At 48.7% G+C, this 23,460-nt stretch overlaps 2 protein-coding genes across 4 annotated transcripts; one reads left to right on the top strand and one right to left on the bottom strand.

Moving 5' to 3' along the window:
- The first annotated feature begins 499 nt into the window (after nucleotides 1–499).
- On the top strand, nucleotides 500–2,539 carry LOC100768321 (cytochrome c oxidase subunit 5B, mitochondrial). The gene is made up of 4 exons (XM_027386854.1): nucleotides 500–656; nucleotides 1,198–1,271; nucleotides 1,441–1,540; nucleotides 2,348–2,539. The coding sequence occupies exons 1-4, from the start codon at nucleotides 554–556 to the stop codon at nucleotides 2,458–2,460; spliced, it is 390 nt and encodes a 129-aa protein (XP_027242655.1). The 5' UTR covers nucleotides 500–553; the 3' UTR covers nucleotides 2,461–2,539.
- Nucleotides 2,540–3,376: 837 nt separating this feature from the next.
- Nucleotides 3,377–22,009, bottom strand: Actr1b (actin related protein 1B). Of its 3 annotated transcripts, XR_003479449.2 has the most exons (13): nucleotides 21,835–22,009; nucleotides 20,048–20,112; nucleotides 18,765–18,840; nucleotides 12,213–12,338; nucleotides 11,812–11,936; nucleotides 11,435–11,651; nucleotides 11,222–11,314; nucleotides 10,946–11,120; nucleotides 10,437–10,498; nucleotides 10,214–10,254; nucleotides 10,000–10,038; nucleotides 7,467–7,632; nucleotides 3,377–3,826 (listed from the first exon to the last, which is right to left on the bottom strand). XR_003479449.2 is itself a non-coding variant. In XM_027386853.2 (12 exons), the coding sequence occupies exons 1-12, from the start codon at nucleotides 21,880–21,882 to the stop codon at nucleotides 7,572–7,574; spliced, it is 1,128 nt and encodes a 375-aa protein (XP_027242654.1). In that variant the 5' UTR covers nucleotides 21,883–22,009; the 3' UTR covers nucleotides 7,151–7,571. The 3 variants fall into 3 exon arrangements, 2 of the variants coding, with proteins under 2 accessions (XP_027242654.1, XP_027242653.1); XM_027386853.2 differs by lacking the exon at nucleotides 3,377–3,826 and having other exon boundaries at nucleotides 7,151–7,632; XM_027386852.2 differs by lacking the exons at nucleotides 3,377–3,826; nucleotides 7,467–7,632 and having other exon boundaries at nucleotides 9,024–10,038; nucleotides 21,835–22,006.
- Nucleotides 22,010–23,460: the final 1,451 nt, after the last annotated feature.

Here is a 23,460-nt window from a genome sequence, read left to right as displayed (position 1 = left end):
GGAAGGAAGGAAGGAAGGAAGGAAGGAAGGAAGGAAGGAGGGAAGGAAACTGAGGCCGAGACTGTGGGGAGGTCCCGTCAAATTCTGACAGGGTGGGACTACGCAACAGATTGGTGATGGCTAATGCTCTGCCTGAGGACCCGAACCGGCGACTAACAGGCACGTCAAACAAAGCTTCCCGAGCTCAAGCCCATCTGTGTCACTTGTGGTGCAGCAAGTCCCCACTGAGGGGGACTTCAGCTTCCAACAGCACCTCCACCACAGGAACGTCAATGTGGCCGGGACACACAGGCGCGAGCACGCAAGCGCAACAGTGGCAAAACCGAAAGCCGCCAGCTGCCATGGTGACTGACGCCACGCCTCCGAGGCTGACGGAGTCTGCGCGGCGGGCGCAGAGGCAGAGCTGCTCATGCGCAGCATCTACCTTAGCGGCCTGGGCAGGCCGGGGGAGGAAGCGGAAGGCTGACTGGTCGTTGACTGACGCCCATCGCCGGAAGTCCCGCCTATCTTGCCGAGCCCGTTCCCGGAAGTGCATCTGCTTGTCTCGGGCGAGATGGCTTCAAGGTTACTTCGCGGAGTGGGAGCTCTGGCGGCGCAGGCCCTGAGGGCTCGTGGGCCCCATGGCGCGGTTGCGACACGCTCCTTTGCTTCTGGAGGTTTGTGGCCAGCTGGGCGCGCCAGGCCGGTGTCCGGGGCCTCGGGGGTGGTTGGTGATGGCGCGGTCGAGCGGGGTCGGCCATTGAGCTGCTTCGGGCCCTGTTGACCACCTCACGCTCCCGGAGTCTGCGCTCCGAGCGGTCTGGCTGTAATTTCGGCCGCCCAGCCCCCGCCCAGGATTGACCCCGATTCTAAAGTGCCCTGACTGGAAGGTGCCGGGTGACCTTGAGAGACAGGGACTGTTGGAGCGGTGGGAAAAGACTGGACCGATTTTGAGATTCCCTGCCCACCTCCAGCCAGCTATCTCTCATTGATTACTTGGTTTTTAGAAAAAGTCGAAAAGCAAGCCTCGGCGGCTGGAGGGGGAAACTTCCCCTAAGGCTTTGGGAGTCATGACTCAGTGGGCTTAGGGGACTGTGGGAATGGGTGACTTGAGAGCCCACCAAAGACGCTTACAATGTCACCTTTCCCGTGTTGATCATTTGAGCGTGTATTCATCGTGGTCCTATCAGTTGGCATAATTCATTTTTCTTCTTTTAGGTGGTGTTCCTACTGATGAGGAGCAGGCTACAGGGCTGGAGAGGGAGATCATGATAGCAGCAGAGAAGGGACTGGTAAGGAAAAACTCCCTGTGTCTTCTGGAGCCCTTGGACTTGGATGGGATCAGAGGAGTCTCCAGTCAGCCAGCATTTGGTCCTGGAAACCCAACTTGTAGGAACAGCCCCTTTGCAGTGTAGTTGCAGGGGATGTCTGTAGTAACTGGTCAATTCTTGCCTTTTTCAGGATCCATACAATATGCTACCTCCAAAAGCGGCTTCAGGCACCAAGGAAGATCCTAATTTAGTCCCTTCCATCACCAACAAGCGAATAGTGGGCTGCATCTGTAAGTACCTTGCCTTTATTGTCTGTCCATTTGTTCATGACCTGCTACACAGAATCTCTGTAAATTGCTTCAGATCTGTGCATGTGACTGACTATATGTGCATAAAAAATACTGGTATAAATTGTCCTAAGTGTTCTGTCTCAAGCCTCAGAATGCATGAGAGCCACTAGAGTCAGATGCCCCTGGAGCTGTAGTTACAAATAAGGTTGTGAGTCATCTGATAGGGATACTGGGAATTGAACTCAGGTTCTCTGGAAGAGCAGTCTATGGTCTTAAAACATGTTGAACCATCTTTCCAGCCCAGATTTTTTTTTTTTTTTAAATGTATACAGTCTTCTGCCTGCATGCCAGCAGACTGTGCCAGATCTTATTCAAGTCGGTTGTGAGCCACCATGTGGTTGCTGGGAATTGAACTCAGGACCTCTGGAAGAATATAGTCAGTGCTCTTAACCGCTGAGCCATCTCTCCAGCCTCCAGCCCAGATTTTATATATAAATATATTTGTATGCCAGGCACTGTTTTAGGCTCTAGAGATACAAATAAGTACTGATCCTGCTTTGGGATTCTGTGTAGGGAATGGAATTGTTAGAACCTACAGTGACCCTGATACAAGGTTATTTTACTCACAGGTAAACTCAGCCCCATTTTTTCATTTGAAAGAGCAGAGTTTGCTTGAAGTGACTTCTTAAAGTCAACCACAGTTTTTTTGGGTTTTTTCTCTAAAGTGTTTGTAGGAAAAGATGAATGTTGTAAGTCTCCCTTTGTACGCTGGAGCTGGATGACTTTGAGCTGCCTTTTCCCTTTCAGGTGAAGAGGACAACTGCACTGTCATCTGGTTTTGGCTGCACAAAGGCGAGGTCCAGCGATGCCCCAGCTGTGGAACCCATTATAAGCTGGTGCCCCACCAACTGGTCCACTGAGCCTCTGTGTTAACTTTTCAGAATGTGATGGAAAGTTTATCTCTAATAAAGACTAGCCATTGTATTGGCTCCTCCCATAGGTGGCTAGTCTTATTTCTGTAGGTTTTATTTGTTTTGTTTGTAGACACGGTTTCTTTGTGTATTCTTGGCTGTCCTGGCACTCACTCTGTAGACCAGGCTGGCCTTGAATTCACAGAGATCTGCCTACCTCTGCCTCCCCAGTGCTAGGATCAAAGGTGTGCTCCACCACTACTGCCCGGCTTCTATAGATTTTTTTTTTATGTTGAGATCAGTTGTTTCTTAATACTGGCTTGACATCTACTGAGAATGTAAAACCAGTATAGAGCTGTTAGATTTTTATTTAATTTTTTTTTTTTTTTTTTATATAAGGATGGTGGGGGCAAAAACCAAGGAAGATTTTAAAGGGTGAAAGCAATGGCAATATTTGGACCTTGCTTGGATCCTGATATGTTTTGTTTGTTTGTTTTGTGTTTTTGTTTTTGTTTAAGATTTTTCTTATGTATACAGAATTCTACCTGCATGTACACACGCAGGACAGGAGAGAACACTAGATCTCATTATAGATGGTGGTGAGCCACCATGTGGTTGCTGGGAATTGAACTCAAAACCTCTGGAAGAGCAGCCAGTGCTCCTCACCTCTAAGCCATCTCTTGAGCCCCGGATCTTGATGTTTTTATTTTTGCAGTAGTAATGATTGAATAACTGGGCCACATGCTACTGAGCCACTTTTCAACCTGAATCTAGATTTAGGGGAAGGACATTGTAGTCTATTCTGTCCCCATTGGGGACTGTCGCTGTGATCTCTGTAACTGTCTGTAGTTCCCTTTAAATAAAGTCTGCCTACCAAGTTTAAAAGAGAAGGAGGAAGTGAGAGACACTAAGCTGGACACAGTGGTGCCATTTATAATCCCATTTATTTGAGAATTTGCAGTGAGAGGATCACCTGAGTCTGGGCAACATAGAACTTGACTCAAAATAACAATAATTTGAACTCAATATTGATATTTAGGTATTTACTAAATTTTCATATGTGAGGAGTTTCTCTTCTTCAGAAGTACCCATGGAAATATAAATTGGGGAGGAGGGCAACAGCTCCCCTCAGCCATCATGTTCATGATACGTTGTTGGTGAAATTCTCAAAACAAATTTCTGTAAAATGGCAATATCTTTTCATTTTATGTTAAAATTTGAATTCAGGGATGGAAAGCCTTAAGAGAAAGGCCCTTCCCCTATCTTACTGACCTGTTTGGAAGGTGAAGTGTAAGGTGTCGTTTCCACTCTTTGCTGTAAGTGACCATCTCTGCTTCCAGGTGCTCAGGCATTGATTGGCCACTTGAGGCCTTTTCTGTGGGAAGGGGATCCCGCATGCTATTAGATCTTACTCCGACAATCCCACTTTAAATGCTATTTCCTACTGTCTGTACTCTGAAAGCTCCAGGGAAGCTCTCCTGTCTGCAGCCTCTTGTACTGCACTTTCTCTACACTCCTGCAGAGTGCATAAAAAAAATAGGATCATTAAGTCAGTCTTTGCTCCCTTGGCTTCTCATTGCCAGATCCTCCTTGTTGTTTTTCTTTTAAGGATTGTAACCAGGGCAGAAAGAAAACTCTCCAGGACATTTACAGGCCCTGGTAGGCAGAACAATTATCCTCTCAAGATGTCTGCATCTTAAACCCCAAAACTTGTACAAACATTAGGTCACACAGCAAATGAATTAAGGTTGTAGGTGGAATTGAGGTTGCTGACTTTAGAACTAGGGACAACTGTCTGTCTGCCCATCTGTCTGTCTCAGCAGGTAAAGGTACCAGCTACCTAGCCTGATGACCTCAGTTCAATCCCTGGGACCCACATGGTAGAAGGAGGGAACCAACTCCCATTAGTTGTTCTCTGCCCTCTACACATGTGCTATGGCATACATGCACACTAAATATTTTAAAAGTCAGAGAGACTGTTGGGTTATCCAGGTGGAAGAAAAAGGGAGGCCTAATGATGTTGATTCAATATAGGAAAGAGGCCTTGAGCCAAGAAATGCAAATGGTCTCTGGAAGAGAGATGAGAGTGACTATCTAGATTCCAGATATGAAGGCCTGTAGATGCTTTAATTTTAGCCCAGTGAGACCCATGCTGAGCTGGTATGTAAGATAATAAGTTTACATTCTAAGTCACTACATTTGTGATTAGCATTTTATAGCAGTAATAAGATACTAAAACAGACTAGTAAATTCCTCAGTCCATAGGTCTTTGAGTTAGCTGCACTTTGGAGTCACCTGAAGATCTACATATGTTAGGACCCAGGCCATACTAGACCACTAAACAGTCCCTGGGGGTGGAACTTGGGTAGCAGTGCCTTAGAGTTCCCCAGGTGCTTAGCTTCTGCAGCTAAGGCCGAGAACTCTACTTGGCTAGTCACGTGGACTTGAGTAGCTTCTGTACTTCCTTGGACCATTTGGGATAAGAAGGAAATGCAGTGTTCTGACCAAGAGGGTTTCATCTGAACCTTTAGTTTTGTCTACTGAAACCAAGGAAAAATACAGACTTCATTAATTGCCTGCAAGTTCAGGAATAAACGTTTCCAGGATCCTTGTAAATTGCCCATCTGATGCTCTGTCATAAATGTGTGTACAACTTTTTATTTTTCTTTTGAGACCTGGTCTCACCATATAAGTCTGACTGGTCTGGAACTCAAGGTAGACCAGGCTGGCTCAAATTCAAGAGATCTACCTGCCTCTACTGAGTGCTAGGATTAAATCCATGTTGCCACCACACCTGGCATGTATGTTTGTTTTTATTTTGTGCATGCATGCATATGCAGTGTTTGTGGACACAGCACACACACAGAAGTCAGAGGATAACTCTGTGAAGTTGGTTCTGTCCTTCCCACATTTAAATGGGTTTGGGAGATTAACTTAGGACATCCAGCTGTGTGGCAAGTGTCTTTACCCACTGAGTGTGCCTTTACCCACTGGGCCATATCTCTAGCCCCTTTTGTTCCACCTTACAGACTTTACTTAATCCCTACAGTGTGACTATCAAAAATCACGAAGGTAAAAAAAAAAAAAAAATCAGGATGGTAGTTTAGGTATTTCAATCACCTAATCCTTAGACATCAAGTTTTCTTAAATGTTTATTACATTTTGGGGGTTTTTTGTTTGTGTGTGTTTGTGTGTGTGTGTATGTAAGACAGAGAAGAGAGGAGAGACAGACAGGCAGACAGACACACATACACACACACACACACACACACAGAGAGAGAGAGAGAGAGAGACAGAGAGAGAGAGAGAGAGAGACAGAGAGAGAGAGAGAGAGGTTGACTGCTGAATAGCCCAGGCTGGCCTCAAACTCAAGATCCTTCTGTCAGCCTCAGAGAGAGAGAGAGAGAGAGAGAGAGAGAGAGAGAGAGAGAGAGAGAGAGAGAGGGGTTGACTGCTGAATAGCCCAGGCTGGCCTCAAACTCAAGATCCTTCTGTCAGCCTCCTAGTTGCTGGAATTACAGGCGTGTGTCACCACACCCAGCTGTTCAGTGTCTTTCCATCATGAGGGTCCAATTCAGAGTCATACTATCTTCCATTATGATGTCTGAGGTAGTTCCAGTCTTACAGTCTTTTGACACATTGTCAGTGGTTTTTAAATTTTAATAACCAACCTGACTCGTTTATGCTGTCCATATACTTCTGGGCATCTGTTGGAGCACGGTCAACCTATCAGTAACTTAAAGAACACAGACTCTCTCCCCCAGAGGCAATCAACTGTCCATAGCCCCTGATCGGTGGGTTCTTAAGCCTGTTTCCATATCATGCTATAATGTTGACTGGCTTGATCTTGTGCAGGCAGGCAGGCAGAGCTGCTGGGAGTGCACTGTCGCATCTGGAAGACAGTTTTCAGTTGTCCTTCCCAACTTCTGGCTCTTACAAACTTTCTGCCCCCTGTTCTGTGATAGTCTCTGAGTCTTGGGAAAGGGGAGTAATAAAAAGAGATGTCATTTGTAGCTGAGTACTAAGTAGTTACTTAGTCTCGCACTTACACATGCCTGTAATTCCAGCAACCAGTTGCAAGTTTGTCTTAACCATCATCCACTGTACTGTACTCCTGTGTTGAGGTCTGAGAGCTGCACTAATCTTTGGGTAGAGAGAGTTTGATACTGTCCTTTTAGCAAAAATGGTAGCAGCAGGTTCACCCCTGGGTTAGTGAGCTTCCCCAGCCATGGGTTCTTGGGCCAGATTTGCAGCACCCAGGCATACATTTCTTCATTCAATTAGAAAAGTGGTTGGTTACTCCCCAAACATTGGTGTCACTATTGCACCCATGGGCATCTCTTACTAAGCTAGTCATTCTAGTTCACAGCTGGGTAAGAACTCTTTCCCACAGCAGCCTCCATAGCACCTTTCAGTGCTGAGAACTAGCCAGTTACAGAGCTGGTCAGTTACAGTTTGATTTTTTTTTTTTTTCCATGTCCTGTGACCAACATGTGAGTATCTTCAGCAATAAGATCTTATCAAGTACTGGGGACAGCCAAAAGTAAGCAGTAGCCTGTATTGTCATTGTTTGGGGACAATACGGACACCTCAATAATTCAACGGGAGGTATCCTACACAGGGACTCAGGCCTTCAGGTGCATGGCAAGCACTTTGTCAACTGAGCCATCTCCCCAGCCCTATTTAGTCACATATCACCAAGGACTCACAAGATTTTATTGTATGGTTTATAATATACCAGAGATTGGAGCATTGGGGGCTGCTTCAAGTTGGTCCACATGTTACTTAGATAAGTCACTTGAATTCTTAATTTCCAGTGCCACAAGACATAAGTATATCTTGTGTTTCCCTTTAGGGATGAAGGCTAGACCTGGACTCTGCTCATGGTTTCTGGGGTGCCACAATTCTAGGCCCTCCAAACAGATGAGGTAGGAAACACATGTATATATTTTAACCTGATGCTTACTTGCACACAGGTGTTTCAGCATTAGTAGAATAAAACCAGGAGTTCATACCTGTACAACTCAAGGCTTAGTCTAGCTGCTTCCCTCAGCTGTAGCTCTTTTCCAATCCAGCAGGCTAGCTCTTAGCAGGCCATCCCTGTCAGAGGTGTATGGGGGCTATGGAGGCCTTTGTTTTAAAGAACGTGACTGTGACTTTGACGTGTATAAGGGGCGGTTCCTGTGGAGAGAACAGAAGGAACAGAGCTAGCAAGCAAAACAGGACACAGGATGGATTCTCTTAAGGTAGGAATGGAAAAGACCTCAAATGTAGCAGTGTGCACTTCCCAGAGGTGACTTTGCCAGCATCACTCCAGCTGTTTTATCTTCCCAGGAAGAGGAGTTTTACATTAACTGGAATTCTTCTAGAGAGCTGCTGTTTCTTCTTCCCCCATGGCTATATTTACTCGTATCAGTAAGGACTCATGAGTATTTCATTGTATGGCTTATAACTCATTACAGAATTGAAGTGGTTACCCGCAGAGTAGATTGTTAGAGCAAACAGGCTGGGTGGGCAGAATGGAGCAGGGTCATAAGCTAGGCTGGGGATGGCCCTAATGGGAAAGGATGGTAGCAAAGGGACTGCAGGAGACACAGACTTGGTGACATGTGAGGAGGAAGGAACTCAGCAGTAAGGTTCCAAACCCAGGTGGCTGGGAGTCAGTGGTGGCAGCAGAACCCTGCATAAGAGCTGGTTTGCAGGGTCCCTATGCTTTGACCCTATGGCCACACAGAATCCCCTGCACACACACCTGATCAGTACTTTGACCTATAGCTTTCAACACTTGGTTCTGGTCACTATCCTTCCATAGTGAAAACTGTCACCTAGTACACAGCTAAACCACCTTCTCCAGACCCTCAACATGCTAGGCCAACTGACCTCTTTGGTTTAAATCACGGTGCTACAGACCAATTTATCCATCCTTGCCAACAACTGTCCTGTTGCCCTCCCTAACCACTGTCTGACCCAAACTCTTACAAGCCAGCACGCCTCACTGTTGACTCAGCCCCAACGCTGTTCCAAAATGAATGCTATTGGGGCAAAGCCCTCTTGTTCTCCACCAGCCTCGAAGCCGTGCTGTGTAGGTGCTGACATATTCGCACGCACGCACGCACGCACGCACACGAGCTCTTACTGACACACACACACACACACACACACACACACACAGAGCTCTGACTGCCTGCAGGACTCCCTGATTGTGCTCTGCTTCTTCCTGGGGAGCCTGGACCATCCCTAGGCTGCCGTTCTCATCCTGCCCCAGGCTGCTAAGTCTGCATCATTGCCAGCACCACTCGTGCCTCTGCAGGCCTATGTGAGATGAGGCACACGGCAGCCCTGTCTAGGAACATGCAGGGAAGGCAGCCTGGCTCTGCCTCCCCTAGCAGGTCACAGCAAGCTAGTAATGAAGCTGGTCTCACTTCTCCTGTTGCCCTGCCAACCACCAAAGGCCTCAAGCTCCTGAGCTATGCCAGTGTCATGCTAAATTCCCTCTGGTCCTTTCTCTCAATGTCCCCAGGGATGAGTGAGCAAACAAGAGCACATAAAGCCACAAGAATCAGAGCCACACATTGGGCTTTGTCCATAATTATTACTATAATGATTTATGAAAAAAGAATTATTTTTCAGGCAACTGTGTTAAATTATTGTTCAGCTCTGGAGAGGGAGGTGGGGCCCTGGCCATGGTGAAGACCTTTCTAGAGGGAGGTGAGGACATGCCTGCCCTTTGGGTCTGACTCCCGATTAAATGGCTTTCTCTCAGCAAATAAGGACCATAATCCCTTCCTGGCCAGGGCAGGGAGGGAAAGGGGGGTGAGGGGGAGCAAATCAATGTAGTGCCTTGAAAGAGTGGGCACACCACGAGCCGTGGCTGCCCATGGCTCTGATGCTCTGACCCTTGGCCACACTCCCTCATTGGGAATGGAGAACTGTTCCCTAGTCAGTCCTATCTAGGACATCTGCCCAGCAAAACTGGGTATGCAAGGGTCCAGGCAGCCCTGTCAAGCCTCAGGAAGAGGAAACTGGCATGGAATACACCAATGTGCCTCACCCCCCAATGGGAGCTCCTGGCTGCCCCCTTGGCCCACTCCAGTGGTTCAGGGATTCTAGCCCCAGTGGGAGCTGTCAGAACAAATGGGGCATGTGAGTGTCTGGTCTTGGAGCTTCAAGATCGGAGCAAGGAACCACAGGCCAAAGTGGCCTTGCTGAGAGGGTCGCCCACACCAACTCAATGTCGGGTTGAATTCCTATGCTCCAGCTTGGGACTGCCATCCATGCAGCTAAACCTTACTCTCTGTGTCTGTGTGTGTATGTTGAGCACAGGGGGAGGGGAGGGCTACAGGCGAGCATGACCGCACCACCTGCTCCAGGGTCAGGGCATGCAGGGGACCCCAGGCCTAGAACATGAACCCAGACCAAAAGGGGTCGAGGGCTCTGGCTCCCCTCTCCTTCTTCTCTCCCAATATGTCCACCCTTCTTGGGCATTAGAAGGTTTTGCGATGAATCGCACGGGAGCCATCGTCTTCATACTCCTTTTTGGATACCCACATCTTCTTGAAGGTGTCCAGGGAGGCAAGGATGGAGCCGCTGTAAGGATGGAGAGACAATATTCTTTAGTACTGGTGGGCTGGGCCAGCTGCCATCCCAAGTTGTCAGAACTCCCAACCTTTTATTTGAGAAATAAATCCATCCATTTCCCCTGGCCTGTGTGAACCCCTGGAGGAGTCCCTCCCCGAGCCCTTCGGCTTGAGCCCCATCTTACCCAATCCATGTGGAGTATAGCCGTTCCTGAGGAGCTGAGATCTAGAAGGAGCAAATGGTTACATAACCACTTGTCCCTACACAGCTACCACCCTCAGACCCAAGGCAGTGAGGGCAGGAGTAGTATTGTAGGTGGGGGATGGGAAACACGGGCACAGAGGGTTCCTATCTCTCTGAAGGCCAGTACCACCCAGCACCCTCTCCCCAGAGGCTTCCACTCTCACCTTGATTTTAACGTCCTTTGGAGCGAGCTTCTTTACCTCACTTAGTAACCTGTCTCCAAAGCCTGTGGATACAAGGATGGCCAAGCCTGGACCACAACCAACATCCTTGCCATGGTGACCCTTAGACCCCTAGCTGTTGCCATCCTTTTTCCAGCACCCTGGCTGTGGGTGGGTACAGCTTGCTGGAGAGTGACATGAGATGTAACCTAAAGCCACGCAGTGCCACCTGACCCTATGACCGCCCTGAAGACTCCTCAACTGAGTACTCCACTGCAAACTCACCATCCAGTCATAAGCTAAGGAAAACTCCACTTTAGTGGTTGGTGGTGGTTTTGGTTTCTTTTTTTTAAAAAAGTGTGTCTCATCCTCTGTAATCCAGGCTTGGCACTGAACTCATGATCTTCCTGCCTCAACCTCCTGAATACTAAAATGACATGTGTATGCCCCCGTGCCTGGGGCTCCAGAGAGTGAGTGGTCTGAGGTGCCTGTCACCGTCTCCCCAACAGTACCTTTAAAGAGTGTTGAACCCCCTGAGAGCATAATATTGGAGAAGAGTGTCCGTCGAAGGTCCATGTCAGACTTGTGGATGGCGAAGGCCAGTACTTCATGGAGCCCCTCACTCTCATCCCCCAACAGGTCTGGTTGGAACAGCAGCTCAGGGGCCCGGAAGCATGCAGGCCCCACCTGTGGAGAAGATGACTAAAGCACAGGTTCTCCAGGAGAGCCCAGTCCTTTTCCTCCAGGTCAGCATTAGCTACCACCGATAATCAGGCCTGGCCACTTACATCAATTGTGCTGCCGTCTGGAAGGGTGTACTGCACCTTCTTGGTCTCTAAAGCCTCCTCCTTTTGTGGGTTGATGGACAGGTAGCAGGCTCGCTGTATGGACAGGGCACACTCTTCAGTAGAATTCAGCAGGGACACTTGTAGCCGGGGCTTGCTTTCATGTCTTGGCCTCCCCAGCCCCAGCCATGTCCACACCCCCATGCCCTTTATCACCTCTTTGATGGTCCGGACAACCTCAAACTCAGCCGAGGTGTAGAAGTCAGCCCCTTCCTTGCGCAACAGCAGCCTCAAATATCGAGAGACGTCACGGCCCGCAATGTCTACCCGTATGATGGAGTGTGGCATGGCAAAGCCCTCATAGATGGGGACAGCTTGAGTGACCCCGTCTCCTGAGTCTAAAACCACTCCTGTTGTGCGTCCTGTTGCATACCTGCCACCAGGTCAGCATTCTTTTACTTCAGTCACTGAGGAGAGAAGACCTCCTCAACCCCACAAGGGACCCTGGGATATCATTTATACTACTCGAGAAACAGGCATGGAGGGGATCGAGAGGCTGTGCCTCCAGGGACTTCAGGATTTGGGACACTCACAGGCTGAGCACGGCCTGCATGGAGATAAACAGTGCAGGAACATTGAAGGTCTCAAAGAACACCTCTGCCGCCTTCTCCCGGTTCTTACTGGGGTTCAGTGGGGCCTCCGTTAGAAGAACAGGGTGCTATGAGAGATGAGGGAGTCACACACACAGACAAGCTAGGTCCTAACAGCTTTCCTGAGCTAAAAGCACCACTGAACAGCTAGCTGCTTGTCCCTCCTGAGGACTCCATCCTGAATCAGTGCCAAAGACCAGGCCCTGAAAAATTTTGCCTGGCTGTCACTGGTTGTGTACAAACACACACAGAAGGAGCAGGAAACTCCTACCAATATACAGACAGGGAGTGGGAAGGAACAATCGGGAAAGCTGGGAGTGTGGAGGCAAGGGTGGCTACCACACCTCCTCGGAGAAGGTCTGCAGCTGGTCCTTAGAGTAGACGTACTGCCAGATACGCTCCATGTCATTCCAGTCTCGTACCACGCCATGCTCCATGGGGTAGCGGATGGTCAGTAGCCCCCGGTGCTCCTGGAGAACAGGGAGAAAGCCAGACATAGCACCTGGCCCTCATAGCAGCTGCTGCACACTGGGAAGTTGTCTCCTGCCTCTGCCTGCTGGGCCTCTCCCTGCTCTGCACACAAGGCTCCCAGAGCTCAGCTGGCCTCAAATGGCTGAGGACCAGAGAAAATGGCAACATGCCTTATTGAATACAGTCTTCTGAGTAAACAGCAGCCATTTTTATCAAATCAGCGGTGCCCGCTGGCAAGAAACCATCCCAAACAGTCCTGCCGAGGGTGGGGTCATTAGATCCTCATCCAAGATGCCTCCCAGCCATTTCTATGCACTCTGTCCTAACTGTATGTGGCCTGAGGATCTTGAGGGGTACCAAAGTACAGAAGCTGGGGAAGGCTAACTGAAGGGAGAACTCATCATGATAGGTGAAAACTTTCTAGGTGCTTTGGGGTTCCTCGTCCGCCTCTAAGTAGCCCCTCATCCACACTCTGTAAGTACGCCCAATAAACATCAGTTTTCCCAGGGTAAACTCTGATGGAGTTTGTATTTTGATTTATGGCAGGAATCTTTCGGAGGAGAAAGATGTCTCCTTGGTACGGAATTCTTCCAACATGGCTGGTAGTCAGCAGGATAGGACAAAAACAAAGATGTGTTGTAGAATATTACTTTAAGATGTGTTACATTGGGGCTGGAGAGATGGTTCAGAGGTTAGGGGCACTGACTGCTGTTCCAAAGGTCCTGAGTTCAATTCCCAGCAACCACATGGTGACTCACAACTATCTGTTATGAGATCTGGTGCCCTCTTCTGGTGTGCAGATATACATGGAAGCAGAATGTTGTATACATAATAAATAAAATTAAAAAAAAAGATGTGTTACATTTGTTTATGCTGTGGAATATTTGTTTCATTTTTGAGACAGGGTTTCTCTGTGTAGCTTTGGAGCCTATCCTGGCACTCGCTCTGGAGACCAGGCTGACCTCGAACTCACAGAGAATCCGCCTGCCTCTGCCTCCGGAGTGCTGGGATTAAAGGCGTGAGCCACCAACGCCCAGCATGTTGTATTCTTTTATGTTGCATTTCTTTAATTCTGTGAAGCTGTTACTTTGCCTGTCTAAAACACCTGACTGGTCTAATAAAGAGCTGAAAGGCCAATAGCAAGGCCTTGAAAGGATAGGTGGGGCTGGCAGGCAGAGAGAATAAATAGGAGGAGACAAAGAGAGGGAAAAAAAAGCCAAAGAGCAAGATAACAAGGAGAGGAAGATGCTAGGGGCCAGCCACCAGCTACACAGCCAGCCATGGAGTAAGAGTGAAAGCAAGATTACAGAAGAAAAGGAAAAAGCCCAGAGGCCAGAGATAGATGGGATAATTTATGTTAAGGAACGATGGCTAGAAATAAGCCAAGCTGCCAGGCGTTGGTGGCTCACTCCTTTAATCCCAACACTCGGGAGGCAGAGGCAGGCGGATCTATGTGAGTTTGAAGCCAGCCTGGTCTCCAGAGCGAGTGCCAGGATAGGCTCCCAAGCTACACAGAGAAATGCTGTCTCGAAAAACAAACAAAAAAACAAAAAAATTAAGAAATAAGCCAAGCTAAGGCCAGGCATTTATAAGAATAAGTCTGTGTTTATTTGGGAGCTGGGTGGCAGGCCCCCAAAAGAACAAAGAGTAAAAACAAAAAAAAAACTCCAACCAATGCCGGGCGTTGGTGGTACACGCCTTTAATCCCAGCACTGGGGAGGCGGAGGCAGGCGGATCTCTGTGAGTTCGAGACCAGCCTGGTCTACAAGAGCTAGTTCCAGAACAGCCTCCAAAGCCACAGAGAAACCCTGTCTCGAAAAACAAAACAAACAAACAAACAAAAAACAAAACAAAAACAAAAACCCAACCAACTACAAAGATTAGTTTGGGAAAAGCAACAGCATTGCTCTTTCTCCAGATGATGAGACAGGCAGCTAAAACCTCACTAAGGTAGGGCATCTGTTTTCCCATGTGGTGTGTTGGAGCATCCCTTGTACCAACAGCTGCAATGTCCCGAGTAATACGATGTACAACTGAAGCCCAGAGGGAACTTGCTTGTGTGGAGGAGGAACTGCAAGGGACTCATGGCTGGCACCCTCCATGTTAGCCTTGGATTTAGAAAGAGAGGTAGAAAAAAAGGAGATAGTGGCATTGACACAACTCAGATCTATGTTAAAGAGCCCTTCCTGAGATCCAAGGACTTGGCCCCTGTAGGAAGCACTGGGTAAGAGTGATGGTTAAAGAGCTCAGAGAGGTGGCACATGGCACTCCAGTCACTAGGCGAGATAGGGAGGTGTTACCTGGGGTGCAGAAGGAGGTTGATTCAGCAGGGATCTTGGGTCAGGGATGGGGCCCCACTATAGGAGCTGCTGGTGGAGGACGCTTTTCAGGGTTAGAGATCACAACGGCCAGGTATCCAGGGACACCTGCACAGGAGGACTGTGCACAGGGTGACTGGAAGCCCCATGCTCAAGTATGAATTTATGGGCTCGCCAACTATTTGAGCCAGGTGTGTTGGCACACATCTTTAATTCCATCTCTTAGGTGGATCTCTGTGTGTTTAAGATCAGCCTGGTTTACAAAGTCAGTTCCAGGGCAGCCAGGGTTACAGGGAGACCTTGTTTCACACCTGCCCCTCGCCCTCTCCCTCACCAAGTCATTTGGGCTTGGGTGAGTGCTGGAACTAGGTATTCCTTGGTTCCTGGTAGCACCCAAGAACATCACAGACAACGACGAGTCTCAGGGTGATGGAAAAGTACAAGTTAAAAGGATTAAGTTTGACCAGAGTCGGGCAGCTTCCTCCCCTGAATATTCGGTGTATACTTTTCTCTTGGGAGAGGGGAGTACAGATTAGTCACCCAAACATAAGTCCTTTTAGCAGCCAGGTGTGGCAAATGGAGAAGTACCATCTGGCTGTATCAGTAGTGGAATGGCAACCAAGGACACACCAGTCTTAAGCCAAGAAGGTGCAGGTGACTGTGGGGTGGGAGGTATGAAATACTGTTCCCCTTGGCCTTAGGGGTCTGATCAGCTGAGGCACTGAGCCCTACTGAGTTCATCAAGACTAGAAAAATGCTGGGGCTGGAGAGATGGCTCAGCGGTCAAGAGCACTGACTGCTCTTCCAGAGGACCTGAGTTTAATTCCCAGCACTCATACGGCAGCTTACAACTGTCTGTGACTCCAGTCCAGGGGATCTGACAACTTCACACAGACATACATGCAGGCAAGACACCAATCACTGCACATAAAATTAAAATAAAAAACAACCCCCCCACTGTTGAGAGAGAGAGAAAGAGAGAGAGAAATATGCACCAAGGACCCATGAAAGTGCTCCTGGATAAGGAAGCCATGCAACAGATACAAAGGGATGGAATCTTTGGATGCTGTACTGAACTTAAAGTTTTACTTCAGTACCTCCTCAGCTTTGGATTTCTGAAAACTGATACTTGCCTGGAATGGACTTTCAAAGTACTTCAAGGTTATCTTCACAACCCTACTATTTGCCATGGGATGGTGACCTAGGACCTTGCTTTGTCATCCTGAGCATCCTTGGTAAAAAAGGTTTAATATAGAGGACACAATGCTAACCTGAGTGCTTTGCAGGGTTGAAAACCCATCTGAAAAACTTAACAGTGCACCTAAAGGAGCAAGGATGGGAAGGAAACGGGTTACAAAGGGTGCAAGGGCCAGGCACAACTATGAAATTCTTGGGGGCTTTATGGTTGGGTAAAGCATGGATGATACCCACTGTGCTGGCTGGTCTCATGTCAACTTGACATAAGATAGTTATCTGAAAGGAGGGAACCTCAATTGAGCAAATAACTCCATAAGATCCAGCTATAAGGCATTTTCTTAGTGATTGATAGGGGAGGGCCCAGCCCATGGTGGGTGGTTCCATCCCGAGGCTGGTGGTTCTGGGTTCTATAAGAAAGCAGGCTGAGGGCTGGAGAGATGGCTTAGAGGTTAAGAGCACTGACTGCTGTTCCAAAGGTCCTGAGTTCAATTCCCAGCAACCACATGGTGGCTCACAACCATCCATTACGAGATCTGGTGCCCTCTTCTGGTGTGCAGATATACATGGAAGTAGAATGTTGTATACATAATAAATAAATCTCAAAGTTAAAAAAAAAAATGAAAGCAGGCTGAGCAAGCCATGGGGAGCGAGCCATTAAGCAGCACCCCTCCATGGTCTCTGCATCAGCTCCTGCCTCCAGGATCCTGCCCTAATTGAGTTCCCATCCTGACTTCCTTCGATGATGAACAGCGATATGGAAGTGTAAGCCCAATAAACCCTTTCCTCCCAACTGTGATGTTTCGTCACAGCAATAGAAATTCTGCAACAACCCTTTGCATGTAAAAGTTAAAGAATGAATGCAGGCTACCTTGCTAGAGTGTGAAATAGACCTCTGGTGGATTTGAGGTTAACTGAGAATCCCGGTGCTACGGATGGGTTGACCAAGGAGGCCCTATAAGCCCTATAAACAATAAAGGCTACTGTCATGCTGCTGGCTGTATACCAAAAGTAGATGGTAAGACCCTGTTGGCTGCAGTCATTGCATGCTTCAGTTGCAGGACTTGGTAAAATCCAGCTGAGACTAAGTTGAAATTTCTTCCATCTACTAGTTAGCTTTTATAGCGTTGAAAGGTGCTATGAAGGCTGCTGGGGAAAATTATGGTCCAAAGTTCTACTCGGTGGTAGATACTGTGCGCTACACTATGGAAGTGCCAGGCAAGATGTGCCAGTTAGTACAATAATGGCATCAACTGTTACAGATACAACCTTTCTGATTAGGCTTAAGGCCTGCTCAGTAGGCAGGAATTTACATGTGGTGCTGTGAGCTCACATGTAAATGTTCCATGGTTGGAGAAAGTCACAGGCCCCAATAAGGAAACAACTGCAGTTATTTTATAAATGAATGCCATGTGCTGTACAAATATCTGCTTTTGCATTTAGGTTCTCACAGCTGTCAGCTTCTTCTAGTGGATGTCTTTCTGTTCTCCCCTTTCCCATTTTCTTACTTGTGTTTGGAGAAGGAATATCACCAAGACTATAGACATGGAGAGATGGTCAAGATGCTATGAGGGCTTGGTACTCTGCTGAAGTTGGAGAATAGCCAGATATCTATGTCGCCCCTCCAAGGCTCAGGGAACACTGCTGGTGTGTGTGTGTGTGTGCGCGTGCGTGCGTGTGTAGACTCTAAGGGCTGAAGGAAGGAGCGCAGTGTTACAGAACACAATAAATACTCCAAGCAGAAGCGGTGCCTTTTGAGCAGGCCTGCTGAGGTTCCCTTAGAAGGGGGTGGGAGGGGCACTGGACCCTCACCTGAGATTTCTCCTTCCGCACCTCCCAGTTGTTCGTAGGCAGGTCTGCCCTGATTGCACATGGTCTCAGTGCTAGTGTATATGGGCTGGGGAAGGCTAATTGAAGAGTGAAGATTGCTGTGGGTTTCCCTTGCTCCCACACTAGCCTCTCACTCACACCCCATCAATAAAGTCTCTGGTTCCCCAGGGTGAACTTCAGTAGACTCCTAATCCGGTTTCTCACTGGGGCCTTAGAAGGAGCCACTGTTTACATCTATGCAGGGAAAGAATCCTGGAAATATGCCTCGTCCCACAATCTCCCTCTTACCCCACGGATGTGCTTCCTCCTTCACTGCCTAAACTCCATGGTGTCTCCCGATGCCCTGAGCAGCAGCCACCTTCAGCACTCCAGCCAGTGTCAGCACAGTCCCTCCTAGGCCACCTGGGGCCATCACTCTTCCAGAGTACAGCCGGGGCTCTGGCCTCTTGGCCCAGCTCTCTTATCTGTCTTCATCTGTCTTTCACAGGATATGCCACTTCCACCTGCCCTCAGACATCCCTCTAGTGGACACAAGCTTCTCTTACAACAGTGGCTGGTCCTCACTCCCAGGAGCTCATCTCTCCCTTTCAGGCCCAAGCTGCCTTTATTCCCCACGTGCCTACCTGGCTCCTACCCATTGGGCCTGGTTCTTCCCTCATAGCCAATATTGGCTCCCTCAGAGTCTGATTTGGCTGTGCAGTCCCCATGTATGTCAGCCTATCCAGAATAAGAAATGGCCCCAGCCCTCAGAGCAGGTGTCAGGTCCATCAGTCACTTTTGGGGGTAGCTGAAGATGACTTTGAACTTCTGATTCTCCTGCCTCCACCCCTCCCAACTGTTGCGATCACAGGCTTGTGATCTTAATCAGTTCTTTCTCCCATAGTTTCCAAACAGTGTCTGAGAGAGGACAGGAGACCTAAGCATGTTCCTCAGGAGTGCCATCTTGTTCATGGCTCACAGAAGGGGCTCGCCTTGCCACATACACAGCACTGAACAACCGAGAGGAGCCAAAAAGGCACAGAAACCTTAGAAACTGCCAGCCAGCTCTCCTGTGACTGGGGAACTCAATGTAGGGCCAGTTACCTTTGCTTTCGGTCCAATGAAGAGGTCCCCCTCCAGGGCTCCAGCCATAACCCGCATGTGCTTGGGCCGTCCAACACTGCAAGGACACAGAAGGTCAGTGAGTCGGGCAGGTGCATGGCTGAACCTGTGTCCAGGAAAACGGTAGCCCAACCACAGAGCTCTAGAGGGCTGCCAGTCTAAGCACTAGGAAGTGCCTCAGGGCAAAGGTCAGAGCCTAGACTGAAGTGGACCGCAGCATGGGTCTTAGAAGCACAAACAGTGTAGGGGCCTGAAGGAATGGGTCTCTCCCAGGGGGGCTGAGTGTGAATGACCGGGTCCCCTCATGGTCTGGCTCTAGCAAGGGATGAGCCTTCTGTAGCCACACTGACTCAGCCCACCCTCTCATCTGCTGATAGAGGACAGCCCTAGAACTGTGTAGTGGCTTCCTTGAGCATCCCTCTCACAGTGGCCACTGTCCCTCCCAACTGCCACAGCCTCCAAAATAGAGATTCAGTTCTTGGCAAGCATATGTCTGATGAGCAGCCATTCCAAATCGTGACCCACATTCCCCACATACCACCAACAGCCTTCCCCGACACCCACCAGAATTCTGGATGGAAAGCTGAAGCCTTTCAGTGCACTCTCAGGGTGCTCAGGCTGGCCTTGTCCCTAGACAGGGGACTTCAGGGACCAGCTCAGATCTGTAGGCCATGGACAGATCCTTCAGGCTCTGAGAGGCTCCAGCGGGGAAGGTACTCTAGGATGCTAATACCCAGGGATTCCTGCTACCACTAGCACCACCTGGGGTGTGTGGAGAGAGCTAGACAGGAACATTTCCTAGTTGTTACACATAAACGAGCCCTGATGAAAACAGTTCTGGGGGTTGGGGATTATAGCTTACAATGTTTGATTAGCTTTCGGGAGGCTAGGGGTTCAAGCCCCTGCACCCAAACTCCACAGTAATCAGAAAAACCTTTCCAGGGAGGCAGGGGTGGCTGTGTAACCTCCCCCCACTCTCTGTGGGAGTTTAGCTCTTTCCCTGGAGAGAGGTCCCTTTTATTCCTGCTACAGCCATCACCACACCCCATCCCCAGGGCAATGCTGGCTGCTTCTCCTCTCAGGCTCAGCCAAAAACAAAGGTAAGAGGCTCTGCAGAGGAAACCCAGCACTTAAGTATCCCAGAGCTCAGGTTAACCCCACCAATCCAGTGTTTCCTCTTACAGGAGGAGGGGGAGCTGTGACCACAGGACCCACGTTTTTCCCAAAGCAAATAAGGGGGAGGCTGCTGCCCCATAAACACTTACTAGTTTGGGAAACAGTACTTAGGAATCTGGTCTCCTGCAAAACCAGCCTTGATCACCCCTGAACCCTGCAAGGAAAAGCAATGTTTAGCTCCTGCCATCCACTCCAGGTGCAGTCAGTGAACCCAGCTGGAGAGAACTGACAGCCTACCAAGGCTGGGTAGGGGGGAAGCCAGAGACCCCACCTAGAGGACAAGATCATTTACAAGGACTAGTAGCTCAAAACTGGAAGTGATGCTGCATTTCCTGTCCTGGAGATTTTTCTTTGGCTGGGTCTGGAGACTTAAGGGGTAGATGATAGGCTGTTAGGGGCATCTAGTGGGTGGTGGTCAGGGTTGCTGCTCAATATTCTATAGTGTGCAGGTTCTCCCTGTTACCAACAATCACCAGCACCAGAAAGGTATCAGTGAGGAGAGAGAAACCATTATACACATCCTCCTCTGGGAATGCTATGGCTAGTTCCTGTGGGAGGAGGAATACAGCTACACTCCAAAGATAGCTAGATGCTACCCCTCAGTGTCATCCTATTCAAGAGTCCCTATCTTCACCAGAAGAAATAGACCACATACTGAGCCCACCCACCGGGGAGACCACTCGGCATGCAGAAAGATTGGTACCTTTCTCATGTACCTTTCCTGGGGAATAAGAGGAGAGACTCTCCCTGTCCCTGCTCCAGCCTGGAAACTGGACCTAAGATGTCAACAAGAACCTGGCAAGCCTTCCACTCAGTAAAGGAATCACCTTCTCCTACTCTTTGCCCCCCAATCTACAGCACAACCCTCTGTGTGTGCAGAACGGAAACAAACATGTCTGAGTTATAGGAGAGGGCCTCTAAGCCCAAGAAGAGCCAAGTGGGTGCCTCTGAGGTCATAAGCCTGCTGGCCACGGCCACCAAGAAGGGAAGTGGCCTGATGTACACTGTAGCTTGTCAGAGCACTGGTCGGATAAGCACATCGCCAAGCCCAGGACTAGTCTCTACAGTAAACATCTTGTTATGATTTAAGGGAGTCCACATGGGTGCTCCAAAAAAAGGCAGCCACAAAGGGACCATCCTGGGGTCACTTGGGAAGGAGTCAGCTCCCAGAAAGAGCAGAAGTGTGTCACTGTCAAAAACTCCATGGCCTACACACCAGAGGCATCATCTAGGCATAGATACTGAAAACCCCAGCCATGTCAAGGGTTCTGGGGCTAGACATCTCCCAGGGTAGCTGAAGGCAAGCAGAATCCAGGCGCTGGAAGACAAAGCCTCGGGAAAAAGGGCCTCTTTCCTTTCAGGCTTGGAAACAACTACCCCAATTGCTGCTACTCCGTCCTGGTAAAAGTGGTCCAGCACTTTCCAAAGGGATCATTTTTTTGGGGGGGGGGGTGTTAAAGCGGCAAAGAGGGCGCCAAGTGGTGGTGGGTAGGTACTTGACTGGTAGGAATTAACAAGCAGAGTTTGCCTCAGGTGAAGCCCCTTAAGGAAGTGTTGTAAAGATCACCTGGCCCTCCAAAAGATGAAGCCAGCAGTGTGCAAAGGTCAAATGTCAACCAACCTACATCAGGCTGATCACCAAGCAAAGGTCCGGGGATCGAAACTTGCCCAGCGCTTCCACCCAAGACAGACGCTTCCATCTGCCTAAAGCACCAAGGACCGCTTGGCTGTGTCCAGCTGTCCCGCACATCCTGGGCTCCGAGAGAAGTGGTCCCGAGGCCCACACCTGGCACCACCAGCGCGGGCCACTGCGTGGCGCCGCGTGCGACCCCTGGGCGGGACACAGCCCTCCCCCACCCCCGCCGCTCGGACTCACATTGTCGATGACTACCGGCTGGTTGGCGATGTTGTCGTAGGACTCCATGGCCCGGCCGAGCCGGCCCTGCCCAGCAGGCGGGCTGCAGGAGGACCGGCGAGCTACAAGGAGCGCGGCGGGTTACAAGGCGCGCCGGAGGACCCGGACGGCCGCGACTCTTATAAGGGAGCCGCGCCCCTCCCCCAGTGCGAACCCGACCCCGTGGCCAATCACAGCTGCCAACTGGCCTGATTGATGGCCGGCGCCGGGGCAGACTGCTGGGGGAAGGGGGCGGGGCATCTCGGAACCAGCCAGCCAATTGAAGCGGCCCGGAAGGACAGCCGGGCGTTGCCAAGGTAGGCTGCGCGGCGTCCGTGCGATGATGTCATGGCTGGGTGCTTAAAGGAGACCCAGAAATTGAAAAGGAGACATTGCAATTGGGGAGTTTCACCTACGGGAAACACGTCTTTAATACGACATCTGTGAACACTCCTCGTAGGAAGACAGCCTTGAATATTTCAACGTGAGGGTCAAATTAGTTGAATTTATTCATTTTTTGGTTTTTTTAGAGATAGGCTGGCCTCACACTTGGGAATCCTCCAGCCTCACCAGTACTGGAATTACAGGCATGTTTTGCCTTACTTAGTAACAAATAGCTTTGAATTTAATAAAACTTAAGCCTTAGGTGAATGATAATTTCGCTTGTATTTTATTCTAGAAGTATTATAGATGTAACTTACATTTAGGCCTATGTTTAATTTTGAGTTAGTTTTTGTGCATGTATCAGGTAAGCATTGGGGCTCATATTTTTGCACCAGCCATCAAATCATTCCAGTATTGTTGTTGAAATTAACATGCTCCCCGGTGATGAGATGAGTACTTAGCACCTGGGCTTTGATCTCAGAGACCCAAATGGTGGAAGGAGAGAACCAGCTTCCACAAGTTGTTCTCTGATTGTACAAATGTACCATGGTATATGGTACAACCACAGACACATACAAGCAAATGTTAAAAAAATAGGGAGAGAGACGTTGGAGTTAATAGCAATTGGAAAAGATACTTTAAAAATCTTTAAATGAGTTTTTTAGAAATTGTTATAAAATATTCATTGGTTAAGTACTTTTTTGGGGGGAGACCTCTAATGATGATTTAAATCCTTTAAGTAAAATTCTATAAGGAGATAATGATCCAGATAAACCCAAACAGCTAACTAGAAAGGTAGACAAGTTCTATAATTAGCTATGGTTGCGCCTACCCGTCTTACCAGCCTAAATATTTTAAACCCTTATTTTAAAACATTAGCGTACATGGTACAGAAATGCCATATAGATTTTAGGAAGTATTTTAGGAGAAAACTAAGTATGATACATGTCTCCTACTCTAAGCAACAGTTTAATTGATGGTTTCAGAACAATGATTATGGGCGATTGCCTTTGCTCAATTTTCAGGAAGAATTGATAATCAATTTCTAGTTCATGGACTGTTACAATTTGCACTAATGCATCCCTTTGTATTTCCAAAATTGTAAAAAGCAGTCCTATAAAAATATGCTATGTTAATTTTTACCAATGGTTCTATTGGAGTTCTCATAGAAGGGCGGCTGAGGGGAAAAGCAAATCCAGCATTCCTGATAGCGAGAATTATTAA

Source organism: Cricetulus griseus (assembly GCF_003668045.3).
Source record: "Cricetulus griseus strain 17A/GY chromosome 1 unlocalized genomic scaffold, alternate assembly CriGri-PICRH-1.0 chr1_1, whole genome shotgun sequence".
NCBI lineage: Eukaryota > Metazoa > Chordata > Mammalia > Rodentia > Cricetidae > Cricetulus > Cricetulus griseus.
The sequence above is the reverse complement of the archived record's forward strand: the minus strand, read 5'-3'. Positions and strand labels throughout refer to the sequence as shown.

Excerpts from the sequence above, each read along its gene's own strand:
- Actr1b (XM_027386852.2), bottom strand. The coding sequence starts at position 21,882 with ATGGAGTCCTACGACAACATCGCCAACCAGCCGGTAGTCATCGACAAT. Across the intron at positions 12,339-18,764 it reads TCATTGGACCGAAAGCAAAG|GAGCACCGGGGGCTACTGAC; the intron begins GTAACTGGCCCT and ends CCTGTTCTCCAG. Across the intron at positions 10,499-10,945 it reads GGGTTCAACACTCTTTAAAG|GCTTTGGAGACAGGTTACTA; the intron begins GTACTGTTGGGG and ends TTGTATCCACAG.
- LOC100768321 (XM_027386854.1), top strand. The coding sequence starts at position 554 with ATGGCTTCAAGGTTACTTCGCGGAGTGGGAGCTCTGGCGGCGCAGGCC. Across the intron at positions 657-1,197 it reads ACGCTCCTTTGCTTCTGGAG|GTGGTGTTCCTACTGATGAG; the intron begins GTTTGTGGCCAG and ends TTCTTCTTTTAG. Across the intron at positions 1,541-2,347 it reads GCGAATAGTGGGCTGCATCT|GTGAAGAGGACAACTGCACT; the intron begins GTAAGTACCTTG and ends TTTCCCTTTCAG.